This window comes from Camelus bactrianus, chromosome 6 (genome assembly GCF_048773025.1).
Source record: "Camelus bactrianus isolate YW-2024 breed Bactrian camel chromosome 6, ASM4877302v1, whole genome shotgun sequence".
NCBI classification, from domain to species: Eukaryota; Metazoa; Chordata; class Mammalia; order Artiodactyla; family Camelidae; genus Camelus; species Camelus bactrianus.
Window position 1 is genome coordinate 73,222,846 of NC_133544.1, and position 21,370 is coordinate 73,244,215.

The following is a 21,370-nucleotide window of genomic DNA, read 5'->3' on the forward strand; positions in this document are numbered from 1 at the left end:
GTCAAGGGTCCTCCTGGATTTGAGCCAAATCTGTGGCTTCTTTTCATTAGGATTCTCCAGGTTGGCTTTCTTAACCTACTGGAATCGAGTTTTTGGTGGGGTTTTGGAAACCGTGAAACAATAAAAATTAATAAATGTAAAGACTTCATGCGTTTACTCTTTCTGACCCAGTTGTGGGAAAATAAGAGGTAGAATGGAGGAAGATGGGGGACCATCTCTTTGGTCTTTAGAATACTAGGGATTTGGAAACGTCCAGGGCTGGGCGTCCCTCTATGTTTAATTTCCTCCAATGGTACATTAAGGGGTAATGAAAGTTACAGGGCTTCAATGCCAAGTAGGGAACAAATTTGGGGGTGAAAGGAAGGTGCTAGGCTGGTATCTTGACCCCCTCACTAGTGAATGACTTGTCTCAGATCAGGTTTGAAGCCCCTGAATCTAGTTCTCACTTCAGTATATTACGGTCTCTCTGATATTCTGAATTCTTTGCCTGTGGTTGAAGAGTGAATGGTCCTTGTGTGGATGGCAAGGGTCTGCTGTGGGATCCTAACAGTTGGTGGAACTGCTCTGCCCTCAGGGCTCTGAGGTGAGGCCAGGGCTGGGCTGGGCTGGGTAACTGGGCACTAGGGTCTGAGACATACCCTGTCCAGGGAGATGTGGGAAATCTGGAAACGCAGGATGATGACCCAGATGAGTCCCAGGATGAGTGTCTGGTCTCCATCCACGATGTTCTCTGGCCCAATGAGAGGTATTGGCACCTGTGGGCACAGTTGGCTGGGCTCAGCTGTGAGGGGCACGCACCAGAGAAGACTCAGAGAAACCAGAGGTCCAGGGTGCCGGCTTCTGGATGGGAGGCTCCTAGAATCTGTCTGGCTCCAGGAGGTCCCCAAGGGAGAAGCAGGCAGGCACAAGGTCAGCAAGCGAAGGCTTTCTAAGTGGCTGGGGCTTCGGCCCCAAGCCCCTCTGAGTGAAGCCCCAACCTGGTGAACTGGACTGGACCACTAGAGTGGGAGGCCTCCCCGTGTGTGTGTAAAGCCAGGCCAAGATCAATGAGGAGTTACAACAGTCCATGTATGAGCTCAAGAGACAGCACCAACAGTCTGCCTCCACCTCCCGGGGCATCTGGGGGAGGGCTTGGATCTCAGGCTCACACTTGAACCTCAGCCTTCTTCATCCATGTTCCACTTCCTATGAAATACTCAGATTCCCAAGCTCTACCCAATCAGACTCTCTTGGGCCAGGGCCCAGGAATTTGCATTTGCACCCAGGTCAAACACCTTGGTGGTTCTTATGTGCACTAAGGTTGAGAACCTGCTGCTCCAGACCTTGCCACTTGGACAGGGAGGGTTGAATCAGGGGAGAAAGGAACAGAATAAACATCAAAGCCACACTTGGCCTGGGCCCCCTCACCCTCTGGCTCCATCCTCCTCTTCTGGACCCCACGGCGCCAAGGCTCATGAGATTCTTGCGGTTCCTCGAGATTAAGCTCAGGCCTTGGGGCCTTTGTACTGGCTGCCCCTGCTGTCTGAAAATATTAGCTCCCAGATAGCCCCATGGCTACTACCTTCTCTTCTTTAAGTCTCGACTGAAATACTACTCTCTCAGTGAGGCCTACCCTGGCCCCTTTTAAAAAATCAAAACCTGAGGACTATTCATCTTCCCTAAATTAACAAGCTTGATCCCCTTGCCCTGCTCGGTGGGGATCTTGGTTTTGTTCCCTGATGTCTCCCAAGTATCTACACCGTGTCTGGCATATAGCAGGTAACGGACACACACGCACTGAGGAGAGACCCTCCGTAAGGCCTGGTGGGGAGCTGGCTTCAGCCAACCACCAGCCTGGTGGGAGGGCCTGCATTCTGGATGCTCCCCCTGGGGACACATTGTTGTATCTTCTTGTCTCTAAAGGATCTGCCCCACGCTCTGCCCTGTTCCCCTAACAACCCTGAGCCTTTCTGCCTTCTCCTCAGCTTGGAGTTGGAGTCTGCTCACATCAGCTCATGAGGGCTGATATTCCTGACTTAAGTGTTTAGTAAGTCGGGTACCAAGGCTTGGTCGGGTACCAAGGCTGCAGAAATCAGCAAATGCTGCAAACCAGGGCTTTTATTCACCCCCTTCCCCTAACCCCTCTGGGCCAGATAACTGGTTGTTAAACATTTACCAGCACACTGCTGATCTGGGTTCAAATAAACCGTATTCCCTGAAACTGCAGGCCCCTTGCACTCAGGTCTGGGCTTTGTGCTTGTGGTCCCCAAATCGGGCATCAGCCCCGGAGCACAAGGCAAGGGCTCCAGAAATGAGTGCATCCCGCATTCTGCTGCTTATTAACTATGTACTGGGAGCCACAGTTTGACCACAGCTGCCTTACGTGTAGAGCAGAGACAAGGCTGACGCTGTCACAGGCTGTCACTGTCACAGGCTGTGTGTCAGTGACATGCTGTCTCTCTGAGCTTGAGGGGGTGCTGCAGAGCCTCTGACAAAGGCCACAGGGCTTCACCCTTCCCAGGTTCCGGAGAGGAGGTAGCTGGCTCACAGGCCACTGCCCCTCTGTGTGGCTGGCAGCCTTCTACTCTCCCATGTGCCTGGGGACTGCAGTGCTCCTGTCCCTTGCTTTGGTTTCTCACCTTCCTGGCCTCCTTCCAGCACGCCAGCCTCCCAGGGGGCTGACTGTGACCTCCATTCCAGGACATAAGTGATGGGCACACACACCCAGGCTCAGCCCAGCCGGTTTCAGCTGGGACTTCGCAGTCTCCAGGGACAGCCACTTCATGCTTCAGCACCTGAGGCCAGGGGCCCCTGGGCTTCCCAATTCCCATTTATATTCTCAATATAAATGACCCCTGAACTGCCCCCCGACTCTGGCCATGAGGTTCCCTCCGTGTCCCTGGAGATCTTGTCGCCTTTAAATGACTATTTCTTTCGCCTGGCCCTTTCTCTCAGGGTCCCTCCTGTTTGCTGAGGCCCCTCCCTGCTACCTGGTCCAGCTTCTCTGAGGCAGACCCTGCATCCCTTCCCTCCACGGCCTGGCTCAGTCCCCTGTGTCCAACCCTCAGCCTCCTTCCATGGCCCCACATCCACGATCTGCTGGCCAGCATGGGTGTTGCCCAGTAAATAATGTCCTCATTTATGAAAAGAAAAGTTTAAGAGTACACTGACTCTCTCAGCGTGGGCTCCAGGGATTCCTTCATCACAGTTAATTCATGCCTACCCACTGGGGAAGATGGCCGTTCCTGCTCCCACAGGGTTGGGAGCTCCCTAGGCTGGGAGAACTGTGCAAGGAAGGGCTTTGCTTCCTGGACCTGTGTAATCCAGCTGCTCTTCCTGGGTTCTGGTCCCAGATCCTCTGCTCTGCTCTGTGGCCAGCCCAGGAAAGATGATCTAGTCGTCCAGCCTGGCCGTGTTGCCTACCTCAGAGCACATCCAGAAACCCTCTCCCCAGACCCACCTTGGCCCTGAGGAAGGCCAGAGCTCGGCTGCTGTTCTCCAGAAAGTGCACACGCATGCGGCCCCGGCTGGGGGGTGGCAAGGCCTCCCCTGAGATGAGCTCCAGCAGCCGCAGCAGGTGGGTGCCATCGGCCAGCTCTGTGAACAGGTTCTGGATCTTGATGCCCACCTGGAAGGGGATGGGGCAGGCCTGTGGTCAGCCCAGCCTCACCTGTCTGCCCTGTCCCAGGACCTGTGTGGTGCAGCCCAGAGCATCTGCTCTGAGGAAGGACCACTGGCCTCATCTGTGCCTTGGGGTCAAAAGAAGTGGCCTCAGTCAGATGACCTTATAGTCAGCCCCCCAGTGTCCACTGTCCAAGGAGCTGGGGGGATGGTAGAGGTGGGCTGGGAGGCACACCCGGCTACACTCACCCGGCCACGCTGGAAGATATTGTTGATCCACTTGGTGAAAGTCTTCTCCTGCATCCGCACGTGCCGTGCCTGCAGCTTGCGAATGTGGCCCATCTCATATGCAGAGTCCATGGTGGGACTGGACTGGGAGAGCCGCCCCAGGGCTCTGCCACTGGCTGCCTGCTTCAGGTACCCTGTAGCCCCAAGGAACTGCTGGGGCCTGTGGGGCTGACCAGCCATCAGACCTGGAGCCCTTTGGTGTTGAGGGACCACTAGACATTTCCCAAGCTGATGTTGGGGGCGTGGAGGTTGGGGGAGGAGTGGGGATACTGATGACTCCCTGGGAGAGGCATGTCTCTGCCAGGGGTGATGGGCCCTTCCCTGTCAGACTGTCCCCACATTTGGTGGGGGGTTGCAGCCTGGAACCTAGCCAGGTAAGTTCTGGTGCTCCTGGCTGGTGTCCTGTGCTCGAATGGCCCAGGGCCCCTTTTGTCCCACCCCACTTTCCGGATTCTTCTTTGAGAGTTCCTGCTGCCAGAGGTTTCCCCAGGACCCCAGCATTTGGCTGCTGCTCTTTGGGATGAATAGGGCAGGTGGAAGGAAAAGAGGAAACTGCTTACCTTGGTGATGTCCAGGCCCTGGGAGGAGAGCCGGCTGGACGGTTGGAGATGGCAGATAGCAGGGGCTGGGTGGGGAGGGAGAGAAATCAGGAGAGGCTGAGGCTGGAGCTGGGGCCACGCCATGGCCCTCCTCCTGAGCCAGCAGGGCAGGGGTGACACACAGCCGGCATTGTCCTCCCACCTGCCATGAGGCGTGGCCCAGACTGGGAGAGGGTGGCTCAAGAATGCTCCAGATCAATGTTCCAGGGTCTCCTCCTTCATCATCCTCCACTGCAAGTGCCCCTAGCATTAGGTGGGGGTCCTGGTTCCCAGACAAAGAGGCCCATGGGATGGTCTCCCCTGGCTCTGGGTGGGAGCACCATGGGGGCGCTGCAGTCTGGGTACAAGGCACTGCAGGGTAGAGCCTCTGGTCTGAGCTTCTGCACCCACTTCTTGGGTTGGGGCTGCCCTTCTGCACCCCTGCAAGGCCTCTTCGTAATCCCCACAGGGGTGGGAATGGGGGTGACCCCACTGGGCTGTAGCCTTTGCATCCTCTCCAGGGAGATGCACCACAGACCCAGGGAACCATTGGACCAGGGCTGGGCTTTCCAGGCCCTGATGGAGATGCACCCAACCTAGCCTTCATGTCTGGTGCTCCTTCACGCCTGGGGGCCACTTTCTGAAGGAGACTCTTCCTGGAAAGGGGTCACCTGGAGTTACAGAGTCCATGGAAATGACAGAGTCTCCTCCAGAATCAGAGACACAATGTTCACTCTTCAGGGCCACAGCGAGGCCCCATCACCTGTGCTCCCTCAGGGCTGGCTGGGCCCAGGGCTTGGAGGCAGAGGCTGTGGGGGGCACCTAGCAGGCCCCTCTCTCTCCCTCCCTGCAACCTTGGAGCACATGCCAGAGGGAGAGTGAGTTTTAATTCAGGTGGCTTCACAGAACAACCTGACTAAGCTCAGGGTTACTGTCACTGGGATGGGGTGTGTGTCTGTGGGTTCATCCACTCAGCAGCCCCAGCAACACTTCTCAGGGAGGCGTCCCTGACAGCCCAGGCTGGCAAGAGGGGCAGCGACCAGAGCCTGCCCTCGAGAGCTGGGCAAGACCCATCATCCCTGAATCCCGGCCATGGCTGGAAGTGAGGAGAGCAGTGCTCTTGGCCCAGGGCATCACGTGTGATGTGACCACCAGAGAGGATGGAGCTGCATGACGCTTTGCACACAGATCTCAACAGAAGTGGTTGTATTTGAGGTTGTTGAGTGGTGCTGGGGAACTGCTCTTCTTCCTCCCTAGATCAACTGCAGTAAAGCCACCGCACATGCTGCCAGGACTGGCTCATCTTTTGTCGTGACTAATTGCAGCCCCTGCTGAAATGAGAACCCCTATTGGTCAGTACAGTTTTGGAATATGTGTTGCAAGTAATTGAAATCTCAAGTCAAACGGGTTTAAACAATATAAAGGGAACATTTTGGCACACAATGGAAAAGTCTGGCAGGAGGAGGACTTTAGGTGAGGTTTGATCCAGCAGCTGAAATGATGCCATCACAGGCTTGGATTCCCTTTGCCTTTCTCAATGCCTCCTTCGTCTTTATCCTCCACGGCTCCACAAGGTGGTTGCTGCCAGCCTAACCTCACTCCTCTTCCCCCACCACCTCTGGGCACTTCTCTTAATGTTATTTATATTGTTGCCTCAATAGGCTCACTTCTTTGCACTGCATGGTTCAGAAAAAAGAGAACATCTCTCCCAGGAGTTGGAACAGAAGTCTGAGGGGCCTGGCTCTCATAGCCACAAGTCCATTCCTGAATAATTTCTGTGACGGGGGGGATGAACTACTCTAACTGGCTCAAGCCAATCAGAAGCCATCCTGGAAAGAGTGGGTGGCGTCTATCTCCCCAAACCGCATGGCTCAGACTGAGGGTGGGAAAGTGGGGAGTGTTCTGCAAAAGACATTCCTGGTCTAGATCACCAGAAGGGTGGATGGTGCCGGGGGGAACCCCAGATGTCTACTATGGGTGGTCCACACCTGTGAGGTGCGGCAAGAGGCAGGAGCAGGGCCGGCCAGCCAGGGGCTTCCCCCAAGCACTACTGTACCCTCAGGTGCTCAGGCCTGCTTCAGCACTGGACAGAGGCCACCTCCTGTGATGTCCTGTCCCCAGCCTCAGAAGGGTCTCTTCATGGTCCCCTCCAGTCTTGGCTTCTAGTCACTCTCAGTTGGGGCATGAGACTCCCTTGGGGCCTGCTCCCAGACCTGGCCTCTGCCCCCAGAAGATGGAGCTGCTTTCCTGCTGAGGAAGCCCCAGTTTGAGAATCTCCCAACCAGAGAGGATGCAGGAAGGGTCAGGGGTCACAGGGATGGCATGCAAAAGGGCCCAACTCCTCTGCCTTGTTTCAGAATGGATCCAAGGGATCCCTGCTTCATTCCCGAGATAGCTGACACACAGTCACTGGGAAAGCAGAGCCAGTGGGGAAAAGGTAGTGATTTTTTTCAGAAGTTTATTATCAGTAGATTTTTTTGTCTGACACTCCTAAACAAGATTACAAAAAAATAGAAGCATTGTATGTTAATTGCATTGGCTAATCGACAGGTCACTTGGTACACTCTTAAATTCGGCTATGTTTTCCCAAAAAAACCCAGTGGTTATCTGTCCTAAAAGTGTTATTCTTCTGCCACATTCCATGGAGGAAGTAAACAGTGCCTCAGTTAAATGCTTTCCTTATCTCCAAGGCAATCTGTCCAGGGTATTGCTCTGGACATCAGGAAGGAGTGTAGCTGCTAAGTGGAAAGGTTCCGGCGGTGGCTGTCAGGTCATGACTCCGGTGGTTAAACCCCACACTGGGCGGCAGACTCCAGCACAAGACATTCCTGGTGTGGTGAAGGGACACAGCGAAGGACCACGGCCTGGGCTTGGCCAAGGCCTCTCCTGCAGGCTGGTAATGGGGGTGGTTGGTGGGGGAGAGCAGGGGCGTTTGGCTTCTCATGTGCTCTCTAAACCCCCTGGACACCAGTCCCATGACAACAGTGTAAGAATCCAACTCTTAAGGCCCACTTTCCTGTGGGAGGAGCCACAGCCCCCAATCCAGGCGTTACTGCTGCATGACGACAAGCGTTCCAGAGAACGCAGTCCAGCCCTGGAGAAGCCAAAGCCAACCAAATGCATGACCCTCCCGTGTCACCCAAGCCCGCGGCGAGGAAAGAATCCATGTATGATGCCAAGCAGGTTGAATGTCAGCGTGTGGCTGTACAGCTGGGTTGGGGGGTGTCTCGGCAGGTGTCAGTGCAACCCTTCTGTACACGAAGGTTCAGGTGGGCATTATGAGCAGGCTCACAACTTGGAAGTCAACTTTCGGAGGAGTAGCAGAAGTTTTCATTTTTCCCCCCTAAACTTAAGAATGCAGAGGTTTGTGTTATGTGCTATCATGTGCTGATACAGCAAATGGACTCAAGATTCTTAGGTTTTCTTTGGTGGAATCACAGAGAGCACGAAGGTAGTTTCCGAGTTCTAGAGTTTACCTACCTCCACCCTCCCACCCATCTGCGAGCACGCTGTCAGGGGCACTGGGACAATGGGGTGGTGCAGGAGGGCAATGCGGCCGGTCAGAGTGCAGATCCTGAGGGCTTCGTGTTTGTCACCCTGCCATGTGAGGTCAGGGGACAAGGGTGTTTTGCACACAGATTCAAGGAACTCTGTGCAGGTCCTGGGGAGATATGGGTCCTTGCTTGGCCGCCGTCCCAAATGTTTTCCAGTGGTCTTCTTTCCAATCAACTTTTCATAATGGATAACTTCATGTTTTAAGAGATGATAACATGTGATTTCCTTTTTCTTCCTTATTTCTCAGCAGGGAAAGCATTCACAAAGATGTTTTCCCACCTGAGGGCATGGTGGGCGGGGATCACAACCTTACGAGGCGTTTCCATCCACGTAGAACCAGCAACCTTGTCTGCTGCTCCTCTAAAACACTATACCTCTATGTCCCTATGTCAATAAAACTTGGCCGTATCTACATTTGTACACACACAGTGTCAAAAATACATACTCATGTGACATATATGTGTATATATTTATCTTTATATATGACAATTGAGCAGAGTTAAATAAGCAAGATCATTCTGGATGGAAATCAGCTAACTAACCTTGGCATCTCTAAACTTTTGGACAAATGGACTCTCTCCTCTCTCAACCTTGCCCTTTGGTGGATCCACCGTGCTTACACGCTTGGGCAGTCCTCATGCGTTCACAGAACTATCTGCTCATATTACAGTACTGGAATTATTACAAATGTCTCTTTTCTATGTGTCTAATTTAAAAGTGCTCATTAAGATTAAAAACCAGGTTATGCATTTACTTCTCCGAAAACTAAATTATTTAGAGAGTAAGCTAGGGAGTGTGAGGGCTGGCATCTGGATAAAACCTTCTTTAAAATAAACATTTTCCCTTAAATCTGCAGTTCTGACCCTGATGTCACAGGTGACACCAGAAAAAAAAATGTGCTTTTTGGAAGACTTAGGTGGGACTGTTCAGATTTCATTCATTTTTGGTGCCGGCAGGGCCCCATGCCACATGGCTATCACTATTTCGAGTCTCTCTTATTGCATAAATAATGGAGAAAGGCACCTGCATCCTCCAGCTGGAGCCCACGTAGTTGGGAGCGTGACCTCCACTGGACATACGCATTTGAGCAAGTGGTCCAGGGAGGTTTACACGGGGCACCCGGGGTGAGAACACTCAGGTGCCGATGTACAGGTAGGTGCCCAAATCCTGCCTTGTGAGGCATTCATGGTACGAACCACACAACCTGTTGAAGATAAGGCTTTATACCAAAGATTCCATCTTGTTTCTGTATAAAGGCCTTTATCTTTTGTACAGAGACTGTATTTTAAAAAAAAGTGGACATAATAAAAATGCCTATTTTTTATAAAAATAGTGTTTAATGCTAGTAGAATGACCTCTTCTACCTGAGAGCCAGCGCGGGCTGGTCCCTCATCCCGTTGGTGTCCACAGGGCCAGGAAACTGCACACACCAAGCCATGTTTTTGCTGAATTTAAATCCTGCCATTGACCAAGGAGCCTTGGGGACGTGTAACCCACTAACTGACGACTGGGGAGAACGACCTCTTTTCTTACTCTAGTTTAAGTATGATAGACTTTGCTACAAATTATTGGATAGATCAGGGAAGCTAATCTTCTGATTTCAACGTGACTTGAAATGAATACTAGAAGTCTTGCAAGGGGTTAATAAAGGTTGTGAGTCCCAAATTCCTAACCAAACAGAACTTTGCTGGGAAGGCCCCAGGGGTAGGGGAGCCCTGGCGGGGGTCAGCCAGTGGGTGCTGGGACGGATGCCCTGGGCGACCTGGCTGCCTGCGTTGCAGGCCTGCAGAATGGACAGGGACACACAGACATGGGGCCGCCTCCTCTCAGAGCGGGAGCAGCAGGCTTCTCTTTGGTAGACAGTTTGGAGAGAACAGAAAGCCTCTCTGCTGCTTTTTTTCAAGCAGGAAATAAAATAAATCGGCTCCCCTTTGCTGCCTCCTGGCGCTCTCTGGGGGACAGACAGCCAGGTTCGTGATGATGAACAGTCCAGGGAAGCCCAGCAGAGCCCCGGCTCACTTCCCGTGGCTCCTGGGGTTCCACGTCTGCTTCTCCCAGCTTCTGAGCACTCTTGGGATGATTTCCCTTTCTTCTCAACCCTTCAATCTCCTAAACCACCCCCTCCCCCAATATTTTACTAGAAACTCGGAATTTTAGAGGTGAAGGACTTCATCTGGTGTCCAGCGCCTGCCCTCCGCATTCTACAGATGGGAAGATGAGGCACAGAGAGGGCAGCGCCTTGCCCAGGGCCGCTCAGTGGGTCGGCAGCAGCGTGGGCCTCAGGCCCTGGCCTCCGGATTCCCACCCCACGCCGCCTGCCCCGCACACGGCCTGCCCCTCAGTCGGCCTTTGACAAGGACTTCCGGTGGGAGGGGGGCACGAGGTGGGGGGGCAGGCTGTTGGGCAGCTCGTAGCCATCGAGCTTGATCTTGATGAGGTGCTTGGCCAGTGCGAACTCCTCCTCGTCCAGCATGCCGTCGCAGTCGCAGTCGGCCAGCTTCCAGATCTTGCCCAGCACGCTGTTGGGCAGCTTGGAGGTCACCATCTCCTTCTTGGCGTTGACGCCTGATATCTTGCCGTTGACGGGAGACAGGGTGTAGAAGAGCTCGTCATAGACGGGCTTGTCCTTGGCCACAACCCACTCCTCCTCGTCGGCGCCCTCCTTGGCGCCCTCCCCGTAGCCCTGGTTGAAGGGGCCCTCGGCCGTGCCGTCGAAGGCACCGCCCTGCACCAGCTGCGTGGGCATGCTCGTCTCCTCCTGGCTGATGAGGCTCATCAGGGACGAGATCTTGCTGCTCAGCATGTTGTCCACGGCCTCGATCAGCTTGGGCTTCAGCGAGTGGAATTTGGTGAAGTCATAGTTCTCAAGCTGTTCCTGGAAAAGGAGAAACCACAGGCTTAGTTAACGCCCTCCCTGTGGGAAGCAAATGGGGAGATGGATGGCCAAAGGAGATGAATGCTCCCTGAAAGCAGGCAGCGCATACCTGGAACTTTCTCTTTGGTGAGGTTCTCACATCTGAACTTGCCAGACACGGGAGTGGAACTTTAAAGCTGGGCCCTTCATCTTTACCCGGCAGGGCAGACAGACGATGCTGTTATTCAGAAGTGGAGCCCTGAGCCTTTGGATGGTGCAGGGGACAGAGCTGAAAGCTAAACAGCCTGACATATCTCTGAAGAGGTGCCTCCAACAATCTTCTCAGTAGCAAACTCTATGGCCGTCAAAGCAGGCTGGGCTGGGCTGACACCCGTTGGGCAGCCTGTGCTCGGTACGGAGCAGTGGGGTAGTTAGTGCAGGCTTGGCTGCTAAAGCGCATTCCAGTTTGTGTGTCCTTCATCCTCACTGATGGACGCAGTCACCTGCATGTCACCCCAACATCAGCACCAAACAGTGCTGCCAACACTTTGGGCGCCTGCTGCCGGCATCTCAGTTAGCCAAGGGAACTGAGAAGAGAAAGCCTGGGAGGAGGAGAGCAGGCAGCCTACACAAAAATCCAAGTGCTGCTGGGGTAAACAAGTCTAGATTCCCCTGGGTGCACGAACACCTACCCTATTTCCTCATGAATGAGCCTGAGCTCTGGGTACACACAGAGCCCCTGTGTCTGGTCAAGTGGACGAATGAAGGCGGTACCCACCCAAACTTTCTACCCGCCTGTAGGGGACATGGATTCAGACTGCAAACTTCTGGAAAACCGGCCAGGGGAAATGGCCACATATTTGCAGGAGTGGACAGGAAGCAGCAGCAGGAGCCATTCCCACCCTGAAGGGCACAGAGGAAATAAACTCTGCACTCATATCCCTGCGGTATCCGCCTCCTCAGCCCTGACCAGGGATGCGTGTGTAGGGGAGTGGGGTCCAAGTTACACCATGCCATCCCTGCCCTCCACCAGGGTGGCTCAGGGACTTTTTACTGGGATGAATGCACTGCAGAACTGAAAGATTTACCCATCAACAATTGTATCCATTGAAGCCACCAAGCCCAGGATCCTGGAGCTGCTCCCTCCCAAGAGACAAAAGTCAGTCCCAGCCCAGCCTCTGCTGGGGTCTCCCTTGCCCGCTCACTTCCAATGCGTACCAGAAAAGCAGTTTATGAATCCATTGGGAGGGTCCAAGCAGATGGGGATGGCTCTGCTGCCCTCTGTTGTTGAAACACTGCCAACTCATTGGCTGTAGGGGCCCAATTCTCCAAGGATAACTGAGTCAGCAATAAGGCTTTGCTAGTGCTCCCCTCATTCTGCAGTATGGATACGTCAGTGCAGCAAACCAGATTCCCTCCCCAAAGGCTGTAGGGTAGACACAGGCAGATGCACCAGCAGGTCATGGGCCTCCCCCAGCACTGGGCAAAAGCCTGCAAAATACAGTCAGCTCTTTGCTACAGCAAAGAGTCACCCTGTCCAGCTTGGTCCGTGAGAGCACAGGGAGAACAGAGAATTAAAGCTGGCTGCTGCATGATCCTGAGATGTGCAAAGATCATAATTAAGTCAGTTCCTAGCTTCTGCCCCTGCTGCTGTCCCAGACGCAGTCCATGAGAGGTTGAATGCCTGTGTTGGGGAGGATGTCAGATGCTCAGCAGACTCAGGGATGACAGAGGTCTCGACCCACACTGGGAAGCCCCAAAGCTTCCTGGGTGACTAGCCTGAAGTATCAGGCGACAGTAAGCATGTCTTTGGGATTCCAGGCCTGACTTGTTCCCTGGAGATTCCCTGAAAGGACTGGTGTGGTGGGATCAAGACCCGGCCACCTTCCTGAGGAATAATCCTTATCCAGCTTCCAGGAGTTTGCTCTGGAAACCGCTTATCTGTAAGCCCGGTGGGAGTCTGAGCCGGGTCAGGGTCTAAGAAACTCACTACCCTAGAGCCTGCTAGGATATAAACCGACGCTAACTTATTAACTCATTCAACATGTATTCATCGAGCGCCTGCTACACTCCAGGAGCTGGGGATATGGCTGGGAACGGGACATGGTCACTGGCTTCTTGGAATTACAGCCTGATATGGGAGAGACACACCGAATAAATTCATTACACTGAAGCACAACAGCACTTACGTCATAACAAGGAGCACATGTCCCAACAAGGGACTTTGCTGCCAAATCTTCACTGCTGGTCACAGTCATAGCAGCCAAGACTGTAACTCAGAATGGACCTCTGTAGGGGCAAGGAGTTTTATTTTTGCTGTTTGTTCATGGGTTTATTCCAGGGGCTGAAAATAGTGCCTGCCAATAGCAGACTTAATTAGTATTCTTAGGTGAATGAATACATGAACACAGGTGAATGGAGCGTCTGTCAGGTGGGACTCCTGCTCCTGGAAGTCCCAGGGAACACAGGTGTCCACTGAAGGTTCAAAGGCACTTGGTGTGGCCCTGACCACAGGGCCCTCAGTGAAGGTTCGGGCTCTTCCGTATCGTCCAGCTATATGGGCCGTGGCCGCTCCCAAGACCCAAGGTGAGGGACTGCCCCACTGGACAGCTCTGAGGGGCCTGAATGCCCTCTGACTGCCCAGGCCCAGGCTAGCGTGGTCAGGAGCAGTTCTGCCTAGAGATTTTCCCCCTCACATAGGAGCTCCCTGAGGACGGGCAGGGGAGGCCTCTCAGGGAGGCTCCAGGTCTGGGGAGCAGCATCTTGTGGGTGGGGCATCACGGGAGCCTCAGAAGGCCAGCAAGCCACAGACGCCCCACTAGGCATCGTGTGCACTGTGTACTTACTCATAGCTTTCATTTCAGTCAAGAAAACAATTTCCCTGCGAAAACATCTGAAGGCTACAAGGAAACAGTTGTCTTTCTGGTTGATCATGGGGTGCAGGGCATAACCCAAGGGTGTGAAAGCAGAACCTGCCTGGGAAGAGGCCCCAGAAGCTGTCAAATTAGCCATCCTGTGACCAGAAGAAAGCCCAATTCATCCTCTGAGTATAGGAGTACCAACCTCACTTCTTAAAAAAAGATGTTTCTATAAATATATTTTAAGTTGACTAAATCATATTTGACCAGAACACAGACACCAGAAGCATTCACCCGGAACCCAGGCATCACAACATAAGTGTAACCCACTCCTATTTTAGTGTGTACTGTACATGAAGTTTACATTAAGAAACCCCTCAGGATTGACGCGTCCCCTCCTGTGGCCTGCTGGTCTTGCCTCCACTGTTTACCTTTCCTCCTCCAGGTGGTCACGCTGGTCAGGTCAGGGTGGCAGCACCCACTAGGGCTCAGCTGGGGCTGCCCAGACACAACTCAGGGAGACTCTGAAATTAGGTCAAAGGCTGCCCAGTGTTGACCTTTAAGCAGGTCTTCAGTGGGCACAGCTTGCTGTGTCTAGGGAACTCCAGCCACGTCCACAGACCACCATGGCCCCTGACTGGGCCCCTGAGCCTGTGACAGCAACCCTGCCTGAGCACATAATCCCACAGCGCCGGGGAGGGCCAGCTTGAGGAGGCCACCTGAGGTGACCTCCAAGGTCACTCTCAGCTCTAATTCCCTTAAGGTTCTGGGATTCCAAAAACAGGTCTCACTTCAAGGTCAAAACGACCTTGAACACAGCCTAGGGGGCTGTGCGTGTGATTTTTTTTTTTTTCAGGTGAGCCTCATTTACATCTTGAAATGTCTCCCTATTGTTTACATGTATAGAGAGGCGGGCAATTTCTGCTTTGTCATTAGGAGCCTGTTATCATGGATTACTAGAGAGAGAAATTCACCGTGTTATCCTCCATTCTAAACCATGAAACCCTCACTGGTCCCCAGTAACCAGCTGGACAAAGTTGCAGTGCCCCTCTATCCCTGTACCTGCATTGCCTTGACCTCGGGGAAGTCCCCTGCAGATATCTGGTATTCTCGCTGCAGCTGAATGTAGATTTCTGGCAACCTGCTGATAAGCTCTCTCTTCTTGTTCTCCTTTCCAAATACACTTGGCATCTCCTTCTTCAGATGGCTGATGATGTAGGCGTGCACCTGGAGGGGTGTGTATCAGTGAGGACGAGCTATTCAGAACTGCACCAGAGAAGGACAAACACGACGGCACCTTCCACGCATCACAACACCCAACAGGTACCCCCACAGAGTCATGGTCCTTGGGACAGGAGGAGGGGCAAGGATCTGGGGAAAAGGAAATGAGGGGGTCTGAGTCGGAAAGATCTTGGCTCTGGTGATTAACCTAAGAAGACCTAAGAGGAAGTTTCACCAGGACCAGTGCACGGAAGTATCAGGAAATGAAGCTGGAAGTCAATCTGCATGGAAATCTGTGCCCAGTGACCAATGAGATGAGAATTCCCATAACTAAACTCCCCGCGGACAGTGTAGACCCGAGATCACTGAAATCATTTCCGCACAAGACCAGCTGCCTAGGACCAGGCTGGATGGCAGAAGCTCCCTGTGGGAGAGGGAACCACAGTACACGAGGAGGAAGCCCCAGAAACCCTGGTCACCTAGGGGTAGCAGGCCTGGCACTGTTACCCAAAGAGGGTGAATCCTGCTGTTAGGGCTCTGCTTGGACTGCGTCACCCCTTCCTTAACATTTCTACCCTTCTCTGATCTCCAACTTTAGGATGTTAAGAAATGTTCATTACAAAACTTCTCTTTGTATATCTAGAATTCTACAGAGTAATTTCCAAGTCAAGAAAATAAGTAAAATAAGAAAAGATGAAAAACAGGGCAGTGATTACAAAAAGAAAATGAGTATGTAGCTATGGAAAATCCTATTAGAGAAAACAGATGTCTACTGTACTCTTGTGGAAGAATGGCAATTGAATAAAGGGGGTGAGCAGATACATCCCACGGCTCAGCTGAGGGCCTCTGTGTAGGGATATACACTGGGCACAGCCAAAAACATTTTGCTAAGATTTGAACACTAAAATAAGCACATAATGCAAATGCTGACATGCTCGGACCAGACAATGCTAACTTCTCCATCTATATAAAGGTCATCTTAACATAAGCACACATTGTGCTGCCTGGCTGCTGTGACAAGTGTAGACTGGGAGAGATGCTTCTAAACCTTTCTGTCACTAGTAAACTTGTTTATTTACTTGTTTTTCAAGTTAAAACAATCAAAAATATTTACACGATTTAAAAAGATAACTAGAGAAATCCAAGGTTTGGGAGTCCTCTGTTTAGAATGATGGGCTTTAACTGCATTCCTGAGGATATGATGAAAAAGTGGTAAAATTAGTGAGACTAGTAACTTCCTTGCCTTGAATAGTGAATGCCTGGCTTCGTCTGGATGGGGCTGGGGAGGGTTCTGTGCAGCACCAAAGGACTTGGAGGGGCCGCCATACTCAGTTGGGGTGACCCAGCTGCTCACCAGCTGTCCTTGTGTCATTTCCTTGGCCTCGGCCCTCCTGGAACCTCAGGACTGGGCCTGTGGACACCTCTCTGTTCTATGCTCAGGCCCTGCCCTGCTCTGGAGCCAGCCCCACTCGAAGCAGGAAGTCCCACCACCTGCTCAGTCTCCCAACCATAAGGGCTTCTTTCCAAGACCCCTTCCCAGAGCTCAGGCCTGGGGCAGCTGCCAGTTCCCTGCAGCCCTCCCTGAGCCCCCTCACCACCTATTAGTGTGGCTCTCGGAGCTGCCAGGCCCCTGCTCCAGGAAGGCTGACTCCCTACCCAGCCCCTGGCTCCCCTGGGACTGGCACCCTGTTCTTGAACACTGCCTGGTATCCAGAGGCCTGTAGGTCACGTGCACCTGCCACAGTTCTCCTCCCACCACCTGGCACCTGCTCCCTTATCCCGCCCTCAGGGGTTCACTGCTGATGACCCAGGCTGCTGGCTAATAGGCCACCCTTGGATGCCAGGCCTCCGGTGCCCTGACATAACTGGGGCGGTTTCTGTGCCAGGCCTCAGCTCCCTCCTCCTCCTCCTTCTTGCCTGGCAAGCTACCTGAGTCATGACCCTCAGGTGACCCAACCAACCGGCTCATGCTGCAAGCTGCTCTCAGCCTCCACCACCACTTCCAGGAAGCTCTACCAGCCTGTTTTGTGGAGTCTCCTGCTGTGCTGTCACTGCATGGCCACCCCTTCCTGTCCTTCCCTGGGCATCCTAAGATGATAACTCAGGGTCAGATTCTATGCATGGGCCCTGCTTTTAAGAAGTTTATTGAGCTACGAGATAAATTATAATCCTCAGAATCATAGAGTATTAAATCTGGAAGGGCCCCCTATATCTGATTGAACTCCTGGTTCCAGGAAATTCGTATGACTTACCCAAGGTCATGCAACTAGTTAGGTGATGCCGAGCTGGCACCAGCATTCAACTGCCTCATTCCCTACCTTATAGAATTAAACTGCTTGTTGTGGATACAAATTAAAAATCTTACTGAAGCTGCTGAAGTCTGAAATTCAAAATGAACAACTTTGAGGTTTGGCTTCTGATCACTCCTAACCCACAGGGTCGCTTTGGGAAGGTTGTTGCCTCTCCCTGCCCCTCCCCATACACAAAAAATGGATACATTATGGCATGTAACCCTGTGAACACCACACAGAATGTGGGTAAAGACTACACTCTTCTAGCAAGTTGGCACCTGTGATCTTTTAAGGACTCTTGGTAAACAGGGCCTGAAATCCCCAAACCTCAGAAGTGACCTCAAAAGCTCACTTCTGCCCTATGGGTCAAAGGTATGTCTCCAAATAAACACAGGACCCAGGACCAGACCCGGCAATGGTCCCGTGGAAGGAGGTAGGAACAGCCTGAATGTCTGTTCTTTATAATGAGAGAGGAAGAGGAATGGGAGGGAGAGGACAGGTAGAAAGAGGAGGTGGGCAGGGCCTTCCTAGTTGGAAGGCGGGGTCGGGACCTGCCACTGCTGCCCACTCGCTGGCTGAGCAACTCTGGGCCAGCCATCTCCTCCCAACCTCGCTCATCCGCAAACTGGAGATTGCAAACCTTACCTTATAGGGTTGTTTTGAGAACTGAGAGAAAGCATGTACTTGAATGCATTTTGTCGACAAGAAAGAGGAGTAAAAATGTTGTCAGTGACCAATGGTCAGAGCCCTGCTGCTGGACAGGTATTCAAAACAGAGCAGTCCCCTGGCTATTTAGTCCTCACTGAATAATGAATAAACTCTCTATATTTAAATAGCTACATGATGAATTTGGGTTCTAAGCTTTTCATCCACAAGTGAATGACATTGGACCCTGGGAAACTTTGAACATTCTTACCGTGTCCAATTCACTCTTTCCCTTGTATAAAACTGGAAAAGTCCCAGCTCATCAGATGGTGATGACTGGGGGCAAATCAAATGGATCAAAATGTCAATTTTTCTCTGGGCTAATAATTCAATCAGCAGAAAGAGATGTTTCCCTTTTAAATGAACGTGAATTTATAGTTCACACCTACACTCAGCCACAATCTCATTAATTGTGTCCAGGGACAAGTGACTGAGAAGCATGTGTGCAGAGTGACACTGGATACATCCACCCTGGGCTTGGAGGGCATTCCCTGGCAGCGAGTGCTGGAAGCTTCTAGGGATCATGGGCAGTAGGAGTGGAGATGCTCATGGAATGTGGATGAGCTGGGTGGAGGGTGTCAGGCTGGGAAACACAGTTCAGCACTGGGTAACCTCAGGGTTGCCCAGACTTTACATGCCCTGCTTGGGAAACCTGCATCTTTGTAGACCCAGTTGGAAACCTGCTTAGAGCATTTAACCTCTGGGGATCAGCACATTTTAAAAGTGGGTTTATGATGGTATAAAAATTTAATTCACAAACTAAAGACCCAGAAGATGAACCCACAGGGTAGTGAGAGTGTGAACCTGCTAGAGGCAGTTGATTGGCTTCCACTTGGGGGTTTGTTATTCTTTTGAAATTGAAGGCGGCACCAACAGCACGTGATTCTGAAGAGCACTGAAGGGGGATGTGCGGGAGCCCACCCAGCCCTCTGAGGCCAGCCTTCAAAGAAACAGGCTCCCCTTTGTGGACTCTGGCAGTGACACACCCACAGTAGCTTGGGGCTACAAACGGAGCCACTTTTAAAAGTGCCCCTGGTGGACTAAGTGTTAAAAGGATGGTCATCGGCCACTGTGGGATGATTCTTACATCACTTAGCTTGGGTCCACTTGGTGAATTTCAAAACGTCTGACTCCTCCACAGAAGGGATGGGCAGGGCAGACAGACCGGAAAGCTGGGCCCTGCCCGCGGCACGTGACTAAGAGGAGAACACGCTTTGAAGATGAAACTAAGTTCCCCAGAACTATAGTAAACCCCTAAATCACCGACCTGTCCTTTTCTTTCTCATTTTTAGTTGTTCCTTCCTCAGATGTTGATTAATCTTTTATTGAACAAAGCCCTCCAAGTGAGTGGGAAGCTTTTCTATTCTTGGGCAGCGTGTTTGCAAAGGGTGGGGTCCTGTAGTCAATTTGTCTTGCTTTTTACCTTTGGGCATTGATCCCATGAACTACTGTGACTTGGAGTTTGAGCCTTACTTCTTTCACTTGGCTATTTTAATTATAGCCAAATAAGACTAGATTTATATTTTCTAAACCCCTTTTTGTTTAGCTTTCCCAAAAAAGATTACTCTAAAAAATCATGAAATGAAACTTGACTGGCATCTTAGATTGTGAATAGTCTTCAAAGAAGGTATCTGTCTACTGATATCATAAGACATAATCTTTGAGGCTAACCAAAAAACCCACTCTAAAGGTTTCCTGTTCCTTGAAATAGAGTTGTGAAATATATATACATATACATATAAATAGAAAAAGCAGGGAAATCATTAACTTTCAAGAGATTGTTGATAAGAGTGTCATTTTTCATATTATTAAAATGTCATCTTTACGAGAGCTTGTCTTGATTACGGCAGAAGCTGGCAGGACGCTAATGCTGCATGTCTGGCTTTCTCTCTGTATGGGCCACGAATTCGACCTAATTGTGGTCTTCTATCAATAGACATACTCCACACCCCAACTCAGATCCGACACCTCACAGGTGACACCTGAAAACTTATCCTTTGCATGCTTTCAAAATGAGCTTGATAAACCTCTAAACTTTGTAGGGTTTCTGTGGATGGAGGATTTTATAGAATAAACAAAATGACAGATTAATGCAGAAAGCAAGGACATAGTAAGGAGCAACAGATGCTGTCCACTCTGGATTTCAGGTGAATGCTTTCTGGACCAGGGAGTCAGGCCCACTGGAGTGTGAATCTATATTTTGTAACTTCAGGCTGTGAAGCCTTGGGCAAGTTACTTCACCTTTCTGAACTTCAGCTCTCCATGTGAGAAACGAAGAGAATGCTCAACTTTGTGCACTTATTGGCAGGATCAGACAAAATTACACAAGAAATGAAAATTGTAGAGCTTCTGGAACCCTGCAGACCATCATAAGGATTGGCTTGCAAAAGTAAAACTGGATCAAGAGAAATAAAATTAATATACCAAAACCAAAGAGTGTTTGTATGAAACAGAAATGTTGCAAAAAGAAAAACTCAGGTGACTCCTTGCCCATTTCAGCAACAAGTTCACAAATGGAACGTAAAACAGCAGATGGCGTATAGAGTGGATGGCATCGGTCAGTGGCCAAGGCCATTGTGCTGAGTTCTGCTTCTTATCCGCCTGAGTCTATTTCCTGTCCCCCTTCTCAGCATGGTACCGCCCCAGGAACACACTGGCACTGAGAAGCTCAGGCTGGAAACATCCGTACTTCAAACATTTTCCTTTATGAAAAGGAACAAGCCAGATACTATTCTTAGCAAGAAAAAAAAAGAAGCTTTTTTCCTAGAAGTAAGATCAGCAAGTTGACTGCCCTCTGCCCCCCACCCTCAACACAAGGGCTTTCATTATTCCTGGTGTCAGGACAGAGCAGCATTCTGTGCCTCTTGAAACCCAGGCCATGCCAGCCCATTCACAGCGTCCAATGCTCCAGGACAGCAGCAAAGTAAGTCCCATGTGCTCGGCACCCCCAGTGAGCTCTCTGCCCTCTACTTTTTTATGTGACCGAATAGAGCTGCATCTTGAGTCACTAGGCCCTCAGCAATGACTGGTAAATGAAAAACGTCCACAGGCATTTAAAAATAATTCACAACATCTTGAAATCTGCAGACGCTATGACATCATTTCCCAGCCTTGGTTCTAAAAGCACTTTGGGTATTATGTACCCTGAAGGTTAAGTCCAGCTGTAGCAGCTGGAGAAGAGAAAGGCCACGTGCCAGGGGGTCACCAGATGGGCAAAAACAGACTTCCGGCCACCAAGCATTAGGCCCAGGACAAGCAGGGAGGGAAATCACTTCAGGACAGCTGCAATAAGTGGATTTACATGCCTTGTAGAACTGGAACAAAAGTGGCTGTAGTTCTGGGAGGAAAGCAGCTGGTACCAGGAAGGAAAGATAAAGAGCAGTGACTCACAGGAGCACAGGTGACCGCAGACCAGCTGGG

General features: G+C 51.5%; 2 protein-coding genes across 2 annotated transcripts in view; both read right to left on the bottom strand.

Moving 5' to 3' along the window:
* Positions 1-4,510, bottom strand: part of SPTBN5 (spectrin beta, non-erythrocytic 5) — a 46,710-nt gene extending 42,200 nt beyond the window's left edge. The window contains exons 1-4 of the mRNA XM_074366589.1: positions 4,449-4,510; positions 3,850-4,022; positions 3,440-3,607; positions 639-755 (exon numbers count right to left, since the gene is read on the bottom strand). Coding sequence (XP_074222690.1) covers positions 639-755; positions 3,440-3,607; positions 3,850-3,960 — 396 coding nt within the window. The 5' untranslated portion in view covers positions 3,961-4,022; positions 4,449-4,510. The remainder of the gene's footprint in view (positions 1-638; positions 756-3,439; positions 3,608-3,849; positions 4,023-4,448) is intronic.
* A 2,397-nt stretch (positions 4,511-6,907) lies between these two features.
* The window catches only part of EHD4 (EH domain containing 4), a 75,506-nt gene continuing 61,043 nt past the window's right edge, over positions 6,908-21,370 (bottom strand). The window contains exons 5-6 of the mRNA XM_010965184.3: positions 14,796-14,960; positions 6,908-10,896 (exon numbers count right to left, since the gene is read on the bottom strand). Of these exons, the coding sequence (XP_010963486.1) occupies positions 10,360-10,896; positions 14,796-14,960 (702 nt within the window). The 3' untranslated portion in view covers positions 6,908-10,359. The remainder of the gene's footprint in view (positions 10,897-14,795; positions 14,961-21,370) is intronic.